Raw genomic sequence first — 23,800 nt, 5'->3', positions numbered from 1 at the left:
TATATTTTTATAATAAAATGAACCCTGAATGAATCCATATGTTAAGATTGAAATAAGGTATGTTCTAAGTCAAAAACTGTAGGGAGCATGCGCAGTATGGGTTTTTCCAACCCAAAACCTGTTCTGATCCTGCTCGGTACAGTTGTTGACAGTTGGAAGTATATATATATATATAATTATAGTTTTGCTGGAATTAATAGTTTTCTATGAATTATGTTTTACAACATATTAGTAACATTCAATTAACTTTATTTTGAGAGTAATATTTTATTTTTTCTTCTTTTTAAACAAACTACTTATTTCCTTTTTGAAACTTTTGCTAGTTTTCTTTGAAAGTTTTATCTTAATTATCTTTTTATTTAATCAAATTTCGTATTTCATCTTAAATTTTATTATATTTTTTTGCATGTTTTAATTTTAAATTTTTTACAAATAAGGCATGCAATATAATTGAAATTTAATAATTTTTTTTTTCAGGGATTGTAATTTTTAAAAATATTCTGATGAAAAATTAATTATCATACTTATCTAATATGCTAGTTTCATTGAAATTAGTTCATGTTCTTGTTAATTTTTATATTTTCTTATAATTTTATAAGTTGAAATATAATATATTTATAGTTATGTATTAGTTGTTGACTCTGGATACTATAGGGGAAGATGGTTGAAGATTCGGTCAGTGAAGAACACTGGCAAGTATAACTTATTAGTGTCTACATTTTGGCCTGAATATCGAGTCTTCACTATGACAACAACAAAAATAAGATAACAACCATAATGAATAAAAGGAAATATAGAATATCATTATGACTGTTACCTTGATTTTTGTTCTTTGGCCTGAAATTTTGGCCGAAATGTTGGCACTAATTAATAAGTTCTCCTTATTTGTGTTCTTCACTGACCACACCCCCAACCATCTGATATAATATATTATTGTATATTAATTATATACAAGACAAATCAAATCCTGATCAACGATTATGAATTTCATGAATAACTAAAGTTAAAATTAATGTATATAGTGATATTATTTTATCTATTCACTAGTTGAAGTTGCCATAATTTCAATGAACTATTATTTACTGATCAGTCAACAAAGACCTTGATAATTCGGATGCTTGGTCATTGGGATGAGATAGTAGTCCAACATTCTTCTACCCTTTTTCTTCTTTTTGTGTTCCCATTTGCTTTCCAAGCATTTGAATTCTACTTGGTTATTACTTTAAGTGAAAAATAAGAAGTAACAGACGTATATTTCAAATACAAATAATATAATACTTTTAATACAAAACTAATGATAATGTAAATGTGTAAGTATATGTTCATTTGTCAAGCCCTCATAAACCAGGATAAGTGCTCCAGTTATTGACAGCTCAATCTTTCTTTATTAAAATTAAGAGTTTGATGTCAACGACCGTTTCACAATTGGAGCCAATCGTAAGCTGAGGGTTTAACTTGTAACTGGCACCTGTTTAGAAACTGTTGTTGGCATTAAACTCTTAATACTTAAAAACATAGGTTGACCTGTCAATAACTGGTGCATTTAACCTATGTACTGTATAATCAAGATTATTTAGTATTCAGAACTATTCTTTTTCAAAACTTTTTTTGGATAATCAAGGCCCTTCATTAATTTTATAGAGCATGAATCAAAACATACCTTCTAATACATGAATCTCTAAGAAGTGTTTGTTGCCAAACATTTGAATATTTAGTTGATAGAGATCCATTACGTAGGTGTTTAATAAATATTATACAGCTGTTTGTTTTATTTGGAACTCTTTTCCTCCCTGGATATTTATGATTCGCTACCTATGTTAAATTATTGCTATAAATAAATCATTAATTGCTATCTATTAAATAGTTAGAATATTAGACTGTAATATAATTTTATTCTTCCCGTGTAGCTTTCAAATTTTAAACTGGATATTGTTTTTACAGTCCAAAAAATAGAATACTATTTATAATGATGAGAAGATAGTTGACCGTGGATAATATATATGAGGAGAAGATGGTTGAGGGTGCTGTCAGAGAATAACACAAATAAGTTGAAAAACTTCTTTATTAGTGCCAAAGTTTCAGCCAGAATTAAGTCTTCATGAAGCTATTATTAACTTATATAATCATTGGAACTAATAAATAAGTTTTTTAACTTATTGTTAAAAATTATTAAAGTGTTATTCTCTTACCGCATCCCCAACCATCTCATCTCTTCTACAGGATACTATTTAATTTCCCCACTATCTTATTTGTTTAGGATGATTACAATTTTAGTAACTCTTATTCAATTTGATAATATTTCTTTACTTTTGTTGGGTGTCAAATTTGATCTATGATTTTTGGAATAAATATTTGATCTATAGAGATTTTTCTCTATGTGAGATTTCAATATATTGTTCAAATTTTATGTTTTTCCTTTTCTTTAATATCCAAACAACACCCTCATTCATATTCAATAAAATGACAATATGTGATTTTTAGAATTGATTTTTATTTGTTTTAAAAATGTAACTTGTGAATGTTTGATTTATTATTATATATAAATATTATATTCATCCTAAGAAGCAATTAATTTTAAAATGTATTAAATTTGAACGGAATATTTAATTATTTATCATGGCCTAGTCTTCATATTTACTACTATGCTAAAATTTTAATTAAGTTATTGATTTTTATTAATTATAATTGTACAGCATATATCAGTCTTGTGTATATCTCTTCTTATATTTTTAATTGTATTTATTCAAATAAATTTATTTCATAAATCAAATCATTCTTAAATTCTCATTTATTTTGTAATAACTGTTGAATAATTTATTAAGTTATTTCATCTTGAATCTAATATTTTAGGAAAATATGTCAGCCGAGGATATTATTCCTGAAGAAGAAATTGAGGTGGTTCAGGTTAGTTATTAAACATCGCCATGTGCAATTTATATTTAATTTTTTATATTATATTCTATTATTTATCCCATCATGATTATTTATCATGTTATGACTTGATATTTGTATCCTTTAACTTTTTCTAGTTTTTATTATTTTAAGAAATTATTATTAAATTCATTATATTGTTTTATATTCATTACTGTGACTTGAATATTGTTGTGATGCCTGTTATATAAATGTCATTGTATCTCTTGAAATGTTAGTTTTTAGGATAATGTTAATAACCGATAAATGAATGCTGTATCTAATTTTATTAATTAATCCAAAATGTGTTACTGTTCAATTTAAGTTTTTGAATCACTCTTCAGTTCCTGGAGGATTTTGAAACTATTCTCCAGTTTTAAAAAGTCGGATTTTTAGAAAATAAACTAAGATCTTGAAATGAGGTGCTTTATAGCTTTATTGGGCTATTGATAAAATTATAATTTGACATTTGAAAAATTATATCAGTCCTTAAATTAATGGCCATGGACAACAATTTTGTTCAATAGCTGTTTGACCAGTAGAAAATTTTAAGTTTGGAATAATTCAGCCTTTATTTCAAAATTGAATTTATCATTTTGTTAAATCAGATATTTTATTTACTTGAAAAGATTTCACTAATGATTTAGTAGATTAATTTTTCCTTAAATTAACTTGAACATTTTTTTTTGCTTACTTTTTAGGAACTCATAACATCTGAGAAAGTTATTTCACCTCCAGTAGAGAAAGAGGTAAGTTGTTTAAAATATTCAATTAATTTAGATCCTTTTGTATTTACAAGTTTAATATTTTTACTATCTCATATCTTTTACTTTTTAGAAATCCATGACACCTGAAAAAGTGATTTCACCTCCAGTAGAAAGAGAACCAGAGGTAAGTCATTTAAAATGAACTTAAGTAATGAGTTATTGCATTCCAGTTTCCAATTTTAATTCTTTTAAATTATTTAATTAACAGTTCACATTAACATGAAATTAAATAATATATAAAAATGATCGACCATATTATTTCAAATTATGAAGATGTTCGCGGGATAAAAAAAAAATAAATAACCTGCTATTTAGATGTTTTTGGAAGAAATTTTATCTTGTGATAATCTAGTACTGAAACTGTCAATTAAAAAAATAAAAAATTGAAAATAGACTAAGCTGGTTTTGAAATGCAGTGTCTCAGATAATTATGGCATACTGTAATCTTCTATTTTTACTTTTTAGAAATCCATAACACCTGAAAAATTAATTTCACCTCCAGTAGAGAAAGAACCAGAGGCAAGTAATTTAGTTTAAAATGTAAAAATAATAAATAATAATTGCACTTTCTAATCTTATATTTTTATCAATATAATAGTGTTATTATTTATTTTATTTCAATTCCAATTTTGTTTTTACTATTTAGAAATCCATAACACCTGAAAAAGTAATTTCACCTCCGGCAGAGAAAGCGGAAGAAGTAAGTTATTTTAGATATTCAATAAATCATAATCCATTTAATTTAAAATTATCCGTAAATAATTATTGTATGTTGTAGTAATTTATTTTTATAAGTATATAAGTATATTGTAAGTTAATTTTTACCAATCCCACTTAATAATACATTTAAATTTTGTTTTTAATACTTTTCAGAAATCCATAACACCTGAAAAAGTAATTCCACCTCCCATTGAGAAAGAAACAGAGGCAAGTTGTTTAAATGCTCTAAAAATTGTATATTGCAATCTACTGTTGTTGTCTTGTTTTTTAAATATTTATGTGATATTTAGGCTGTTTATTTCAATTTTTAATTTCAGATAGAAGAAAGCTCTATCGAACTACCTGATCTTAAAAAAGATGAGGAAAAAGCGGACGTAAGCAAAATTACTGCATCTCTCCTATCATTGTCATTTAATTTATTTAAAAATATATGTATTATTCAATATTAAAATAGGATTCAAATTGTCAATATTATTATTCTTTGTCAGTGATCTATTAGAATAGGTGGTATTTAAACTTAGTTATATTCTCCTATGTATGGATTTTACTAGAAATACATCTTAAATAATTTATTTATAAGTTAACAATGTTATAACCGATAAATTTTATTGAAATTTTATTATACAAAACACAAGATACTTTTTTTTCTTTCTTTTTTTTTGGTTTGTACTGCAGATAGATTCGAGTGTATACTTCTATGCTCTACAAAAATAATTTTCAAACTCAAATTTTACAAAATTGTGATTCTGTTAATTGCATTTAGAATTATCTTAATCGTTCAAAATCATATCGTTAGTTAACCTAATGCAATTTTTAAGTGCTCACAATTTATAATAATAAAGTTGATGTTTGTTTGTTGTAGGAAGAAATTATGAAAATAAGTTATGATGAAAGAGAAGTAACTATTAATAATGAAGAAAAGGAAAGTGTGACAGAGGAACCAATAGCAGAGAGTCCCTTTAATTCCCTGCAAGATAAAACTATGGAGTTCTTAAAACATGAGGTTGAGATGAATGTGGCACCGAAACTTGAAGAGAATATTGAAGAAATATTAAAAGCGCAAATCCCTTCTGTTAGTAAAGAGATATTGAAAACTGAGAAGAAAGAATACCCAGAAACCACTACAACAGAAGCAAAGCCTAGCAGTGAATCTCATACGGAAAAAAAATTAACAAGCACTTTACCTACACCTGTTGCTTCAGTCGAAACCACTTCTTCCCAGGAGGATTACACCATTGAGAATGTTGAAGTTCACATCGGGATTGGGTATTCTCCGAGTGATTCTCTTGATGAAACTAACAAAACTGTTGATGTTATTGCTGAATTTGCTGTCTCGAGTGATGAAAATTTATCTCATACTCAGGATACTGATTCATTTGAAACAGAAAATATTTCTGATGTTCGTAGTGAAAACATTGAGGTTCCTAAACCTAGTGATACTGAAGAGCCCATCAAAGTAGATACTCTATCCAAAAAATCTGAGAAAAGAAAGAAATTAAAAAAAGAGGGTCATATTGATGTAGCATTGCCTGAGAAAAACTTAAATGTGGTTGTTGATAGTGAAGAAAAAATTAATGTGACCTCACCCGAAACTGTTCAAATTGAGGATGATGAAAATGCAGTCATGATTGGTATAGATACTTCTTATAAAACCCAAATTGAACCTGTTCAAATAATTGACATGATCCCATCCGAACAAATGAAAGATCAGATGATAGCGCAGACCTTTTCATCTGGTGCAATTGTTGAATCTATGGAATCCTTTTCCAATATAGAACAAGAAGGAACTTCTTCACATCTAAATGCCACTATTGTACAGCCAGTGATTCATCAGATTCGTAGATCTAAAAAAATTATCCGTAAAGTTGTTATTATTGATGGAAAAGAACATGTAAGTGAAACAGTTATCGAAGAACCTGAGCAAATTATTTCATCCACATTAGAGCCAGAGCAGGTTCCGATGACTGAAGAGTTTTCTGGCGGCTTCAAAAGTCTTAGCTATAGTGAAGTCAATACCAGCCGCCAGGTTGTTATGCACACCAGGAAAAGAATTACAAAAACTGTTAAAATTGTCAATGGAAAGGTTCTTGTTGAGGAAACTGAAACAACACCTGATGAAATGGAAATTGTCACAGTAGAAGAGCCAACAGTTAGCATTATCCAATACAATGAAGAAAAGGGAGATTCAGAAAGGCCGACCATAGTTGAAGTACGAGAAGAAGAAAATGTTCCATTGTTGGTAGGTAATGAAGAAAATATTGTTTCTTCTGAAAAAATTTCAGTTGGTGATTCTCAAGGATTTCCCAAAATTTTAGATGTAAATATTATTGAGAAAGAGCCAGTTGGTGTTATATCCATCGCTTCTGAAGATACTATAGATAGTACAAAGCCACCACAGATAGTTCAAGAAGAAGTGTTTAATAGAACTAGTCCCATTTTATCCGGTGAACAAGATGCAAATGTCACAACCAAAAATATTGGTTCGATTGTATATACTGAACAACAAGAAGTAGTGACTTCTTCCTCTACTGATTTACCTTCCGAAAGTAAAGAAAAGTCAAAAGAAAAAATTGTTCCAAGCAAATCTTTATCCTTGGGGTCTGAATCTAGTGATAGTTGCTATGCTGATATTCAAGTTAAAGTATCTGTTCCCGAAGAAATCTCATTATCTGTTGGAATTAAAAAACCTAAGGGGAAAAAGAAGACAAAAGACATAAAAAAGAAAACCAAAGAAATGAAAAATGATGACAAACATATACCTGACCCCAGCTATGATGATCTTAACAATACAGCTGTAGAAGATATATTACCAGCTGGCCAGAAGAATGAACTCAGTGACAAAGATAGTCACCCTGCTAGTATAAAACCAGATGATAGTAGGTCAATGACTGCTCAGTTTTTAGAATCAGAAGTGTATAATTATGATCTACCTTTGAATGAGAATCAAATTATAAAACAGGGTCGTTCTGAACCTGACATACAGAAACCTGATAGTACAGAATTTCCTACTTCTAGTTCATTTATTCCTGTTGTTTTGGAAACTACTCCAAATGAAGATGAACAATATCAAAAGAAGGAGAAAACTTTACAATCTGAAATAATAACAGAATCTACTGCACCTTTTGAAGAGATTATTCCTTCCAGATCTGATATAGACATTTCAAAACCAAGGGATGAAGAAATCAAGAGTAATGAAGACAAGAGCTCAGAAGAAATGAAAGGTGATGAAAAAATATTTTCAATTGTTCAAAACATTGATTCTGAACAGTTTTCAAATGAAAATGACAAGACTATAAAGGAAATTGATCCTGCAATAGAAAGTACCTCCTCTATAATTAGAGAAGAAAGTAAAATTATCTTACCACAATCCTCTGATTCACCTACTGTGCATGTCCTAATAAATGAACCAGGAGTAAATTCTGAAGAAACTTATGTTATTACACATATTGAATCAAAACCTGAAGATATTATCAAAACTGAAGTAACTACAATTGAAATTAAGCAGCAATCACCAGAAATAAAGCAAACTCAAATAACTAAAAAACCTTTGGAGGAAACAATAACAGTATCAACGGCTCAGGGGGCTAAAAAAGGCAAGAAATCCAAAAAAGGATCAAAAAATATTGAGAAAGCTGAACCACAAAATGTTCGTGAAAAAATCAGTGATATTTCTATTGCAGAAGATAAAATTAATAGTGATGACATAATCGTGCAGGAAGCATCTCAAGGTCAGTTGAAACCACCTGAGAAAACATATAAGCTTACATCAGATCTTTGTACCAAACCATCTTCAACCGATGTTGGTAAAGGAAAACAAAATAAGAAAAGAAAGTCTAAAAGAAATGAAAGTGACATTGTTGAAGGAAAACTAGATAAGGATGTCCCAACTGCAGTCCCTCAAGATAATTTATCAAAACCAGAATCTCCGACCTTCTCTTCAAAGATTCATCCTATCACTGGAGAGGAAGATACTGAAAGATTGGAATCTAGTAGAAAAGGTGGATTTTTAGATGACATTCAAATCAAGCATGAAATTGACCATAGAATTCGAAACGATGATATTGATTTTACTGTCCCTCTTACCTCTGAGAAAGTAAGCTCACAAGAAATTATTGATCAACCTGCAGGTGGTTTAGGAAGTGGTGCTAAACCTGGAAAGTTGCAAGATATCGATTCGTCAAATAAAGAAGTAGAAAATCTACTTTTCTATGAAAAATCTTCAAGTAGTCCTGAAGAAACGAATTATCAGATACAGGTCACTACATCTGTGGAAACTAATAAAGGACGTCCCATTGTCAATGTTGTTAAAAGTTCTGTTAATGATCTTTCTGCTAGCTTGGTTTTTGAGGATAATGTTGTCAATGTTTCTGTTTCTACTGAGGATGATAAAATAAATGCTAATAAAGAAATTACTGAGAAACCAAAATTGGACATTTCATTATCTTCAGATTCATCCAACGAATCTTCTGATTTAAATAACACTGTAATTGAAATAAAACGTGATGTACAGACTGAAACACCAGTAGATAGTATTGTCTGTGCCTCAAATGTTGATTATAATCCGAATGAAATTTCAACAAACGAAGATATGCCTAAATTAACCACAACTGTTTCAGATGGTTCCTCTTGCATCTCACATGATTCACAGCCTGTTGAACTTAAAGATGAGGATGTTGGAGGTACTAGCTCTTTTGAAAAAGTGGTTTCATCAAAAGTTAGCAAAACCCCAATATCTAGTGATTCCTCACCATCAGATGTAACTTGCACCTATGGCCCACAGGAAACAGTCATTGAAAATAAGCCCAGTGATCATCCTAGAAAAGATTTGAAAGAAAAGGATGAAATCTCAGATGATATTGAAATCAGCGTTCTTGTGACATCTAATGAGAAATCAATACCAGTCAGGAAAGATACTAGAGAACCAAAATTAATAGAACCAGGTTTTGTCTATGTTGAGCGAGACCAACTTACAGAAGTAAAACCCTGTGTTCAGGATGAAACATTTGAAGATATTAAGATTATTAAAGCTACTACTGGCTCACCTGTTATTTCAGGTAATGTAATTATTACAAAAGAAATTTCTGAAACACAGGAAACAAATGTTTCAAAACCCTCTAAATTAACATTGGCCTCCTTTGATGAGCAAAGTAGTGATGTTAAAACTATCAAACCTGATCAAAGTGTTGCCTTTATTTCTAAAATTGATGATGGTGAAAAGAAAATTTCATCTAAAGAAGTCATTGTACCTCTTAAATCAGATTCCCAAATACCCTATGACATAGTCAGTCTCTCTTATAGTTTACAGGATGTAGTGACTGAAAGAAAACCTGTTATTGAAAGCAAAGAAATTGAGGATTTTGAACATCTTACTGTCGAGATTTCTGAAATACCAAAATCTTTAGATTCAGATAGCACTCATGACTTTTTGGAAAAAGAAATTGATTCTAAAGCAAGCAGTGATGGCAAAGAATCAGAAGATAGTGTCCTTTCTGAATATGTAATTGTCGATCTTCCTTCTACTTCTGATGACAAAGAAGAAGCAACTTCTAAAGAAACACAAGAATATTATGGAACAACTTCTTCCGACATGGTTGAACCAAAATATATTGACCACTCTGGAACAACACATGGAAAGGTAAATGACTTTACAGAAGATGGAGATTCAAATAAAGAACCACAAGCAATTCATCATTTGAAACCCTCTGATGCTGAAAGTATGAAATCAAGTAAAGAAATAAGTGATGATCTTCTACAAACTATTAAGGAAAGGATTGTAAATGTAAATACACCCTCCTTTGTCGGTCTTCTTTCTGATTTAGACAACACTGTTCCAAGAAAAGAAATCAACTACAATTTAGATCTACTGAAAAATACTAGTGAAGAAGAAAAGGAGTCTGTCATTGTTACTACTATTATACTAATTTCAGAATATTTAGAAACTATAACCTATATCATCATTAATTCAAAGGTAACATAGTTTATTGTATAATATATACTAGTATATATTTAATAAGTTAATTATTATTAATAAATAATTATTCTTTTTAGAAATATGACCGAGATGTTTCAAATTTGGATGAAAAATTGCAGCAAGTGTCACTCCTTTTAAATGATCTCAACATGCTTAAAGATGGTATTTCCTGTTTAAGAGCCAATGGTGGCGATAAAGAACTCCTTGAGGCCCTTGAAACGCAGGCTGATGGTGTGACAAATATTCTAGACTCCACGGGCGCAAATGTCAATTCTAAAGCCATCGAAAGGCAAGAAATATTGAAAAAATCCAAAGACATTCTCAATCTCATCCAGAAGTTGAGTGAAGATATTGAAAATTTGGAAAAAGATCAGAGCATCCCTGCTGAAGTAATTTTAATATGTTTTATTTTTACTTATGAATCTTTCAAACTTTCATTTTTCATTCATTTTTTTTTTTTTCGTAGAAGAAGTTGAAAAAACTGGATAAACTTGAGGTTTTGAATGCTGATTATGAAACACAAGTATCTCTGTTGCTAAAGAAACATCCTACTCAGGCAGATTTAATCAATTCTTCTCAACTCCTGTCTGCTAATGAAGAGCTATTGAGTGGATTGAGGGTATCGCTTGTTCAGTCTCAAGCTTTAGCTCAAGAGTATCAGGATACATTAGTAGAACTAGAAAATGTTTCTGAAGTTGCAAAAAAAATAGTTGCGTCGAGAGTTATAGTCCCTAGCCTTCAAGATCTTCAGGTATTTATTCAATCACTTTAACAGTACTAAATATATTTTTTATTTCATATCTATAAGCTATGGCCAACCGCTGAAACTAGTACAGTTGGCTGGATAATTGAAATTCTTTAATAACCGAAAGAAATGATATTGAAATCAATTTTGGTTGAAATTTTATCTTTTAAGATTGAGAGAATAAACTATTTAATTAAGAATAGAACCATTTCTAGCATGAAAAATTCAGTGTAAGTAAAAAAAAATAATATCATTACCTCCTTCCTTTAGTCAAAATTACCTTTATAATTAAAAGCATAATTTACAAAAATTCAGCCTAAGTCTGTACATGGTGCATTCACAAAGTTTCAAAATTGGTCAGAACCAAACATTTATTAAATATTTTTGTTTAGAGAACCCAAGGTCTGCAATATATAGCCCTAGGCCATCAATACATCTCTCCCAGCATTTTTTCCATTATTGATAGGTTCCCTCAAACTCTTTGCCTGGAAGGCTTTTTAGAGAACTTGTTGAAGCTTTCCTTTCAGGTCTCTCTTGAATCAGGGAAACAAAAAGAAACTGCTGGGAGGTAGATGAGGGCTATATTGTGGCTTCGGTAACAGCAAACGATATATGAGAGGGAGCATTGTCATATTGAAAAACCCAAGAGTCTTTCAAACAGTGGAGCACTCCAACATTAAATTGGCCTGTGACAATTTTCATCAGTTTGGCTTGTTGAAAGTCACCTTGTGTGGTCATGTTCTTCAAAATCCTTAACTCATATTTGAACCTCTTTTGCCAAATGAAAATCATTCTAACATGGCTTTTTTATAGGCCTCTTAAATCTTGCCAAGAGTCTCTGTAATCTTTTTGTTCAGAACTTAATCATTGTTGTACATGGTGCATTGACTAAGTTTCAAAATTGCTCTTAGAACCAAACATTTTTGTGCTGCTCCAAATGATCCCAGTGTGCCCATCCTCCCGAGTAGTGATGCCACAAACCCTCTCAAGAAATTTCCTTGCCCCCTCATGTATGCCACGAAAAAGAATTAATACATTTTGTTCCTTATTTTTAAAGAATAGGTGCATTATGGTTTTTTTCTTAATCCCTAGTTTTAAGGTACCTCTTAATTGAAACTTCATAAAAATTTGGTTTTCTCCAAAAATACATTACCCCATAAAAGTATCCTTTCAAAAAAAGACCTCTGGTGTCTTCCAAGCACATTAATATGAGGTTATAATGTACTCAGATTGATATGTAGTACTTAAAGAATGTAATATTTTTATTTATTTTTTTCAGAATGAAATGCAAAAGGAAAGGAAATTCTTTGTTTCTTTATCTCATTGTCGTTCTATTTTGGATAGGCCTCTTAAATCTTGCCAAGAGTCTCTGTAATCTTTTTGTTCAGTTTTGCACAGAACTTAATCATTGTTGTACATGGTGCATTGACTAAGTTTCAAAATTGCTCTTAGAACCAAACATTTTTGTGCTGCTCCAAATGATCCCAGTGTGCCCATCCTCCCGAGTAGTGATGCCACAAACCCTCTCAAGAAATTTCCTTGCCCCCTCATATATGCCATGAAAAAGAATTAATACAAGAATATTTTTATATATTTTTAATTATTTTTTTCAGAATGAAATGCAAAAGGAAAGGAAATTCTTTGTTTCTTTATCTCATTGTCGTTCTATTTTGGAGTCGTTAGAAAGCTCCTTAGATGAAGAAACTAGGACAGCTAATGCGAAAATACATAGCAGGATACATGATACAGCAAGTGTAGTGCTGGAATCAGCTGGAGAGAGAGCTGTTGCTTTAGCCCTTGGAGCTTCACGTTGGACCTTATTGGAGCAGGGTTTAGCTGAAGAAAGGGGATGGCTTCGAGTCGCCCAAGAAAGAGTTCCAAATTTATCAGGTGTATCAACATCCGACTATCATCAATATTTATCACTTTATCAGGTTTGATTATTATCATATTTATTCATTTTACGATTAATACTTAGTCATATAAAATAAAGCTAAGGTAAACTTATATTTTTAGTCCCTCATGAATGATATTGAATTACATTCTGCAAGAATTTGGAAACTCCTTGAAACCGCTCATACCTTGCAAGGTCTAATATCTTGTAGAGGATTAGAAGAATCTTGTGAAGCTCTGCGAAGTACTGTTGCAAATCTAGAAGAGCAAGTCTCAGACAATGTTAGGAAACTAACAGAATTCAAAGATATTTGGATCGGATATGAAAATTCCTTCTATAAACTTAACAGATGGCTCGATATTGTTATTAAGAACTATGTTCCACCTCTAGATATTCAGTCCTTTTGGGTAAGTTGAGAATAATATTTTAATGTTAATATTACCATGTTTGATTTGAATTAAAATACTAAAAGATTTTTTTTTATTTTTTGTCTTCAAGGAACTGAAAGCAGAACATGAAGTTCAAAAAACAGTGTATAGTGACCTTTGTGCTAGGTTTGATAATGCCATGAAAATTTTACCTGTAACCGATGAACCTAAGCAGGCTGATAACCTTAAAGAATTGAGTGTTAAGTGGGATATTGTTAACAACAGATTAGAACAAGTCGAAGTGGCGATTCCTTCAGATCTAAGTTCTGGCGAGAGGTTAGAAATAATAGAAGCCAGGCTAAAACAAATGGAAGATTCTCTCAATAACTATCATGATCTATCTAATGAAGAAGAGCTTGACCTTTATGTTGGAAAATTGCAGGTCAGTAAAATTTAAACACATTTAATGTTTTAGATAATCGTCTCACATCAGATGCAGGCTCGGTAACGGGAATGGTTCCAAATCGGATTGGACCACTCTGTCACTAAGTTAACTGTTATTTATCTGCTCTGATTTGATCATCTAAAGACACCTTTAATCTGTGTGTATATGTAAATATAAGGTATCATAAAATTCCATTAAACTTTTAGGTTTTGAAGGAAGGAGCTAATAATATCGATGAGGAATTGCTAAGGTATGGTCTTGGCCCTGCCTCAGAGCGCAGAAGGCTCGCATCACTTCAAGGACGAGCTAGGATTTTAATAACACAATCCTCTGTAGAATATTCAGCAGCATTATCTTTAAGAGACAGGATTGCTTCCGTTCGGAATGGTATGAATAGAATCTCTAGGATTCAGAACAAAGCCCTTAAAGTTCTGGACCAGTGGGAACCAACAATAGACGGTGGTGAAGATGTTGTTCGGCAGGCACTTGTTAATGTAAAGGTATGTTATAAAACACAATCTTTTATTAATCTTTATTGCCCATTTAAGCCAAGATTTCTCAAAATACAATGTACTTCAGCTGAATTTTCTCTTCATAGATGAGTTATATTGCCCTATTTAAGTGTTGTTTGAAAATAACAAAATTTTTAATAATCTCCAGTCCGTTTTAATAAAATACTAGACTAGCTGAAAGGAAATTAAAATAAATAAACATTCTTTTCTCTTTACTTTAATTTACTTCTTTAATGATTTTTTAAATGTTTACTCTTTTTTACTATTCCTTCTCAAACTGTGAAAATTAAATCTATTCTGTTAAAACATTAATATTAAACCCCTATTTTTAATCTCTGAACTACATAAAGTATTCTTCTAATCAATCATATAACCGAATATATAATGATGACTTAACTTGCGTGAACGAACCCTGAAAGCTCTTTTGAGTTTTTTGTTTTAAGATAGTCTAATGTTTTCATATTATTAAATATATCTAGTTCTTCAAAACTGCCAAAGGTATAAAGATTTTCCAATCTTTTCTACATCAAAATTTTTATTTTGGCTCCCTTATCATTTATTTATACGAATAAATTTACTATCTGATTGGAAAAAAGTTGTAACCCTGTCGGCAGTAGTTTGATTCCATTCAAGTTCAAAACGTTTTGATTTTATACTATTAAATAATTTTATTTTAATGTAAATTTTAAACTTTTTTTTTTTAATCTCACTAGCTGATCATTGGTTTGTATATATTTTTATGAGAAAAACACCTCAAAATGGCGAAAATTAAATTTTTATAATTCTTTTTGTCTTTCTCCTGAAAAGTTCAGACTTGACAGTTCCTTGGTTTCACACTTTTGCCGATAATATCATGTTTGCGATTAGTGTCATGTCTAATTAACATGGTTCAAAAAAAAAAAAATTCTTTATTTCTTCTTTCCAGGAGGTTGTGAAGACTTTGTGTGATGAACGAATGGAAATATCATGGCTAAGAGAAACGATCAGTAGATTGCCTTTTGGAATTAAACCGAGGTTAGGTTTGGTCAATATAGAAAAAGAAATTGCAGTACTCTCAGAATCACACGTATCTCTAAGCAATAGAGCAGAAGATCTGCTCGCTTTGATACTGTCGAGACTCCACCTTTGGGATAATTATGGAGTCAAACTGGAAACAGTAAGGAGCACAGTACGAGAAGCAGACTACATGATGGAACTTCTTAGGATAGATACAGGGCCCATCGATTTGCCAAGAATTGTCAAAGCTAGCACGAGGCTCCAGGTATGTGTTATTAATTTTGAACATAAGTATTTTGTCATACAATTAAGTTCTGTTAAGACTTCATTATTGAAAACTATTTAATTTTTAAAACTATTATTTAACACTGATCCGGTAGAATAATGCTAAGCTTTTGTTAAAAGGTAATGAGGGAAAATAATTTAAATATATAATACTAAAAGTTTGATACTTTTTGAAACTATAAGGTTTGTTTGAATCTCATTACTATGCTGCTTTTATGAAAAATAAACATTTGAATAGAAAAGTTTTAGTAATCTTATATTTTGTGGTTAGAAGCTTTTTTCCATTATGTCTGATGGTCGATTCACCTTCTCTCTCTGATTAGTTAACACTCCATGACAGGAATGAGGAATTTTAATTCCTCCTTCATGAATCATGGAGGAGCTTGGGGTCGATGTCCAGGACGTGGCTAGGTTGACAGAGAATATAATACTTGACTCCCTGGGAATCATCCACCACCACATGCATGGAAATTAATGAGTGGGGGAGTTATCCAGAGGAGGGATGACATGCATTCATCGCATATCTTATTTGTTGTTTTATATATTTATTACTTTATTATTTTTGATATTCTAATATTTGTTATATAGGGGAATTTGTTGATAAAATGAAATAAGGGATGTAAAATAGAAGGGAAAGAAAAAAAGGAATAAATTGAAAAGCTTGTATTTAGTTTGTAGACTGGTATTAATTGTAAAAGAATACTGTGGAAAAAAAAATTTATCTTTCTATTATATTATATCATATAAAAATATGTAATTTATATATGTCTGATCACGGATTGATCAGTATGCTGTGTAATGTGGCAACCCGATGTATTTGGGCAGCATGAATGAATAAATTTCTTTCTCTCCCTCTGCCACTTTGTCGGGATCATTTTTGAACCGTGATGAGCATCTCGTTGGGTTGCGAGGAAACTGTTGATTTAGGATGTAGATACATTCCCAGCAAACTCACCAAGTATGGTATGAAAATTATCATGGCATGTGACAATGCCATTTTCTCCCTATAACGTAAATATTATTCTATTATAAAATAAATAAGATTTCCTTTTCATTTATGATAATTTTGTTTATTGCAACAAATACATAATTAGTTTACAATATCTAAATAATAATTTAAAAATAACTGGCTATTTCTTTAATCTGTAATTGAATTTATTATTTATATTAAAAAAAAAAATATTTATATCGGTTATTTAAGTGAACTTTGTCCGAATCAAAAAATACTCATTGTTAATAAAATGAAATTAGGAGAAAAGGTTATTGCTCCTGGAATAAAAGAAAACGGCAACATTTAACTTCCTTTAATTAAATATCTGAACTAGAAAATTAATAGAGGTTTGAAGAAAACTGAATAATTTTATTAAGAGCTATTTAATCAGTACAATTATTCATTGTAAACTGGTATTATGAAGTGTTGTTGGGTACAAAAGTTTTTATTGAGCCCATACAAAAAAAGACTACAGGAAGGCACGAGACAAAGGGAAAGAAATCTGAAAGCAACATAAATAAAGAGTACAGAAATAGCATAGCTTACGACTATTTATAGATTACGAGATGATAAAGACTCGAAACCCATTGGAATGGAAGAACGCTAGTTAATGGTTAAGTACACTAACAGAAGCTGATAAATATATCTTGAAAGATGTAAAACTGTCTCGGGTTTTACTTATAAAATTTGTCATTAAGGGTAAGAATAATCTAGAATTATATTCGATTGAATTTGGATTTTGTGAATATACTTATCTAATTTTTGTGACAATCTTTCCAAAAATTAATTTTTATTATGTAAATCAGAATGAAAGGTCATTTTCTAAAAAAAAAAAAATCTATATTTATCCAACAGTCAAATACATATCTGTTAAACTATGATACCTTGATAATAAAAAAAGTATATATGACTCAATTATTATTTGAGGTCATAACTTGTGATTTGCCGACTCAATCGTCAGTGGATATTTACATTTAGGATTGATAAATATCTTAATAATTGAAGATATCTTTCATAAAAATTTTCAAAAACTATCCTATTTTTCAAAAACTAGTATCTGTAACTTACCAAAGATTTTTTATTTTTTTATTTGAATGATTATTAAATAAATATAAAATTTAATTATTTTAATAATAGTATAAAGTTCTTGTCAATTGATTTAACTTGATTAGTTTTTTTCCGAAGTGATGTATTTTCATTTGAAAAATCAGCTTATTTATACTTTATAATAAAAAAGTAATTTTATAACTTTAACAGAATGTCTTTTTTTTTTTTTTATTTTGATTAAAATGTATAAGTAAAATATAAAGTTGTTAAATGGTGGTTGAATTTCATAAATAAATTCATAAAAGTATTCAATTGGGTAGTCATAGTATCATTAATTAAAGAGAAAGTTGTAGGATATTTAATGAATAAAAATCCAATTTATTTCCTGTTACATGAGTATTCGTGTTAACAAGTACTTTACTAGAAAAGAAAAATTAAGTGAATATTTAATTTTGAGTATAATGCAATTAATTGATACAAAAGAAAATGCTACCAAATCTTTAAAGTAGAGGGTTTATATATAAAAATAATACAAAGTAATTTGATCTAACTAATGGAAAAAAATTAAAATAAATTGCTGGTTTTGAAATATATCTTTTTCACTTTATTGTAGTAAGGTGTAGAATACAGACTAACCAATTCTTTAACAATCCATAAGTTGTCTCAGGAGTACATAATTGTGTACAGTAGTAGTCGCTAGGAATAAATTTACCACTATAACCATTGTATTTAATAAATAATAATGAACATGATGGGCATGTATGACTTTGGTAGGTATTTCTAGTCTTAGAATATAAATTATTTTTCATAATAGTTCTTTTCAAATTGTCACTATCTGTGTAAATAATTTTTTTTAATTAATAAAAACAATGAACATTTTTCTGGTCTTAATTTGTTGTAAATTCAATGATGGAAAGAAATCTTGCATATTGCACCACTGTAAGAACAGTGACATAACTGAAAAGTGTTGTACTTGAGAAAAGCAACTAAAAATTACTATAAAACTTAATGAAATATTACTAAGCTTATTTTAAATTCAAGGTATTTTTGGTAGTAAATACTCATTTTAAATTTAAAATAAGCTTTATACTGTTTCAATATAATTTTTATTGGATTTTAAAGTTGATTTTCCCCAAATACTGCATTTTTCAGCTTAGTCACTGTTCTGGCCGAGGTGCAATTAAAGCCATTTAACACATTGTTGCCACTTTGCACCTTACTAATTTATGACTTGCAAGTACTGCTATACTGAATGTATAGGCAATATAAAACTCCTAAGACAATTTATTTATACATGAAAAAAAGATTATTCTGTACTTTGCACCTTCAATTCAGTGGAATAAACATATACCAAAACAGTATTTTATTTTTTTGTTGGTTTGGTTACCTTAAATGAATTTGCCTTACTTTCATATATATAACCCTCCATGTTGAAAAGTTTGGTCACTTTTTAATTCTGATCAATTAATTGTATTGTGCACGTAATGAAATATTGATTTATCTTTTTCTTTTCTATTAAAGTACATGTTACCATGAATACCCATGTAAATGAAATACATTGGAATTTCCAGATCTGTGATAAAATAATCTAGAATTTTTTTAATTAGTATCAGTCAAAATATACTATAAATCAAAATTTGTTTAAATAATTTTTTATTTGTGTGAATATGCCAGATAGGAAACATTTAAATATGTTATTTTTAAGTATGTTATAAGTTCATTTTCCCTTGATTTAATTGCTGATTTGTCTCATCCATTAAAACTTATGATCTCTCCTACTAGATATTTAAAGTGGTTTACCATCTTTAATTACTTTTATATTATATTTGGATGTTCTCTGAAGCTGAGAATAATTCAGCCTTTGAGGAAGAGATTTTCAAGCTATTTTTTTAAATTCAATGATATAAGTTATTATTTCTTGTTCTATTTCCAACATAAGAACCTAGTCATCAGCAAAGGAAACACAGTTGATCTTAAGATCTTTATTTTGTCTTCTTAATTTGAAGTTTTCTTTTATCTAGAAGAAGATGGTCAGGGCTCCGGTCAAGAAGAAAATATAGTTTTGAACTATTTATTTATTGCCGATGTTTCGACCCACAATGTATAGGTCCTCATTAGGTCTAAAAATAAAAAGATACAAAGAAGGTAGAGTTAATACAAGGGTGAAATTGTGGCCTAAAACAGATGTAAAGGTATAATCTGTTTAAAAACCGTCAAAAACTTAAATAGGATAATAAAGAGGATAAAAATATTAACTAAATAATAGAGAGTAGTGAACTAAATACATCAGATCTATTAATTTAATTAAATAAAGAAACATAATAACTGACACAGTAATTTATAATTAACAGGTAAAATTAATAATATTGTGGCATGAGACATAATTATTTATTTAACTAATACACACATTAATACATCAAATCTAATTATTTAATTAACTTAAAAATTAAAATCTGTATTGCTACAATCCATGAAGGGTCAGGGGTTCAGTACTTTGTAAAGAAGTACTGTTACTACACCAACGGTTGTGCAAGGAGGTGATTTGGTGAGAATCACGCTCGACCCCCCCAGATTTTTACCCAATTAAGGATACCCAATTTAAGAGGCTGGGTGGACCCCAGGAGGGTTCCAGGAACCCACAAGAGTTGACTCACGGCTACAGTGTAACAGAAAACAATTTTCTACCCAGCCGTGCTTTGCCCCGTGGCTACTGTGCTCCCTATTTAATTAACTTAGGAGTCATAATTGCTGGAATTTATAATGAATAGGTAGGTATTAATGGTATTGAGGCATCAGGCATAATCATTTAATTAACTATTACATAAATTAATACATCAGATATAATTGAAGGGGTAAGTGGATGGAGATGAAGGTTATGTTGCAATTAGTAAAGTTTAAGAAAACAAGGTTCAATTTGTTTTTTTTTTTTTTTGGAGTTTGTTATGATTTGAAATGTACACAGCCCCTCCTATATTTAGGTATCTAAGTTATTAATTGGATTTTGAGATTGGAGTACCTCACACTAGCTAGATAGGCTAGCACCTACCTCCTTCATCCACACAAAAGATTCAAAAAATTTTACATAGCCCCTTCATCCACTTGCCCCTTCAGTTGTTTAATTAACTAAGGAGACATGATAACATACACAGTAATTTATAATGAACAGGTAAAGTTAATAATATTGAGGCAGTAGTAAATGTTTTCATAAAAAATTATAAGTACTGAAAGTGATTCACTGTATTCGTATTTTGTATTGTATTTTGATGTGGGTCGAAATGTCGATTATAAATAAATAAATAGTTGAGAACAGTCAATACATTTATATACAGTCAATCATTTATATATATATATAATTTTTGTTTGGATTCTATAATATGAAGTATTTTAATCATTTTTATATGTTTTATTTTGTAATATTTTAATTATTTCCTTGTGTATTCTCAAACTTTATATCTTCTACCATTTACTTTATTTAGTTTTCTCTTTCTATACCTCTCATGAAGCCCCACATCATTTATCACTTTCAATTAATAAGCATTTAAATAAAACTTCACTTTATTTGTTGTGTTTAGATGATGATTTACTTTGACTAAAAAAAAAAAATCTAAGAAAATATAAAAAATGTATGTGATTTATTTAACATTTTTTAAAACCCTTTTTACAAATTGTTGAATTTTATCGCTGTTTAATAATGATAAGAATGGTGAAGACAACGTAACGCCAGCGTACATATTGATTAAAAGGAGGGTTTGTTCAGTTGGGTTTGGGCTAGATATAGGGTCAGGGTGATAGTGTTATCAGTCGCTGTGAGCTCAGTTAACAGTGCGTCTTGTATGTGTGCCTTACACAGTGTGTCTTAGCGAATTATTTTTCTTTCTTTCTGTGTCCCAAACATTAATGGGTTATCGAGAAAAGTTAGTGTTGGTTTCTTGAAATAAAAGTTTTTCTGAAGATGAATAGATCACAGCATCCCAAACCCGGATTAAGTGACTGGTTTGTACTAAGCCTCTCTTACAATTTTTAATGTAGGTTAATCAATTATATTGTTATAATTATTTAATTATAATACTTTTTAATTGTTTTAATTTAATAAGAATTTTTTACATATATGAGTAATAAATATTCTTATCGTAGTTTAATGAATCGAATTTTCTCAATTAATGAATTGAATTATTTTTATGATCCTAAATTTTTAAATTTTTTTATTACAGTGTAATCTATGTACGTGCTCACGCGCATGTGCATTGATATATAACCGCTTTAATTTAACTAAGTCGGTAAAAGTGATTTCAAAACGCCGCTTAAACTCCGAATAAATCAACAATACTATTTTAATACTTTAAAAAAAGTTAATTAATAATTTTTCGTATTTAGAGAATTCTTTCAAAATATCTCTTGTACGAAGCATTAATTTTTATTATTATTTATGTGTAATAGCATATTTTTTCTGAGTTACTAGGTATCTGAAATTTAGTGACGAACTTACGATCCGTAAGGTGAAGATGATTCTTTTAATTCCTCAAATTGCTAGTCTACTCCAGTGATAGTCTTAATATAGTGTATTATTATTATTTTAACGAAGATAAGTTAATTCTAAAATACTAATTGAATTTTTAATAAATCTCATTTGAATATTTGAAGTGAAAATTCAGTGTAATTTCGGTAATGCAAACTAAGGTACTCCGAATATTCTAGTGGGAAAAAAAATTTCTGTGAAAGCTCAGCAGGTAATAATATTTTTATTTTTAAATAAAATTGCACTTGTGTAAAAGGCATTTTTAACTTTGCGTTTATAGGCATGTCATTGTAATCATTAGGGATAGGATTTTTATGTTTTTACATATTTTTACCTGACCTTGATATCTGCGATTCCTTACTAAGGATGTTTCAAGACATTTCGGGCCAAAAGAAGCCATTATTATTTTACATATTTTTAAATATTTGGCCTTTTTTTACATTAAGTCATTTACATTAGTCAACTAAACCACCAAAAACTCCTCGACTAAACTAGGCTTGAAAGTTTCATAAAAAAAATATATTTGTTGGAGGAACGAGAGGTCATTAGAAATAGTTATGATTATAATTACTGAAATATATTTTGTAAATATCGATTTTTTTTTATTTACTCAAGAGTTCTTTGCATTTGTGTGAATTAATCGAGTTCGAGGAAATGACAGAATACCTGCCTTAATACTTCCTCTGCTTTGTGTTATTGAGGAAGTCAATTATACTTCTAATCTCCTTATTTTGCTTATTGATGCTGTTTAATGTGCAAACAATGTTCCATTTCCCTAGTGTCATAAATTAAACATTTTATTAGCAGTTCTATGTCATTTTTTTTTTCGTTATAAGAAGACACGTTGCTTTCCTTAAAGGAAAAAATCCACCATTCTTCCGCTCCTCTTCTTGGGTATCTTATCTTAAGAAGATAGAAAAAATATTTCCACATATATTCATTTAGCAAATAGTTATTTAACTAAAACATGTAAAAATAACACGGTAGAAAATTAGCAATTTTAAAATATATCATTTTTTTCTTTAACAGAAAGAAACGATAATGCAATTACCTAAACGTTTCTGGGATTCGTTTTATTTTTAAGTTGAGTAAATATTGCTTAGTTTATCTATACAGTAGTTTTCATTTTTCGTCTACTATTGTTAGCAGAACTTAAACCTTGCCGCATGGAAACACATTATCACCAATTGTAGACGTGTATATTAACTAACCAATTATTGACATGGTAGTTAATATATTTAACTATTTAGTACCTCGGTTTTCTCATATTGTAGGAAGATGGAAGATATTCCTTCTACTTCTCTTCATGCTGATCAGTGGTGGATATTTCTAAATATCAGCCTATCAGTCATCAAATTCCATCCTTTTTTTTTTTTTTTCTTACATTTATTTCTCAGATCATGGTTTTAGATGTCTTGAAGTGGTGTACTATCTCTAGTTGATAGTATATTGTTTTATAGTGTTATTTAACTGTAGATATGAGATGTGCTGTATTTTTTTTTGTAAAAATTAAAAACATATATTAAAAAAATCTTGAATTGCAATTTTTTTTTTACTTGAAAAGATTTTTTGAAGCAAAGGATTAAGGTAAATCCTTGCTTGAGGTATATTTTGCAGACAGACGATATATATT

At 29.6% G+C, this 23,800-nt stretch overlaps 1 protein-coding gene across 1 annotated transcript in view; it reads left to right on the top strand.

Annotated features, from left to right (window-relative positions):
• Positions 1-23,800, top strand: part of LOC136796969 (muscle-specific protein 300 kDa-like) — a gene marked incomplete in the record, with an annotated part of 110,655 nt that overhangs the window by 40,284 nt on the left and 46,571 nt on the right. The window contains 15 exon segments of the mRNA XM_067052216.1: positions 2,851-2,904; positions 3,612-3,659; positions 3,748-3,801; positions 4,143-4,196; positions 4,324-4,377; positions 4,551-4,604; positions 4,715-4,771; positions 5,260-10,365; positions 10,446-10,757; positions 10,835-11,119; positions 12,727-13,047; positions 13,130-13,414; positions 13,506-13,817; positions 14,027-14,320; positions 15,258-15,593. Of these exon segments, the coding sequence (XP_066908317.1) occupies positions 2,851-2,904; positions 3,612-3,659; positions 3,748-3,801; positions 4,143-4,196; positions 4,324-4,377; positions 4,551-4,604; positions 4,715-4,771; positions 5,260-10,365; positions 10,446-10,757; positions 10,835-11,119; positions 12,727-13,047; positions 13,130-13,414; positions 13,506-13,817; positions 14,027-14,320; positions 15,258-15,593 (7,626 nt within the window).

This window comes from Halyomorpha halys, unplaced genomic scaffold (assembly GCF_000696795.3).
Source record: "Halyomorpha halys isolate HHAL.00 unplaced genomic scaffold, Hhal_1.1 Scaffold948.1, whole genome shotgun sequence".
In the NCBI taxonomy this organism is placed as follows: domain Eukaryota; kingdom Metazoa; phylum Arthropoda; class Insecta; order Hemiptera; family Pentatomidae; genus Halyomorpha; species Halyomorpha halys.
The sequence above is the reverse complement of the archived record's forward strand: the minus strand, read 5'-3'. Positions and strand labels throughout refer to the sequence as shown.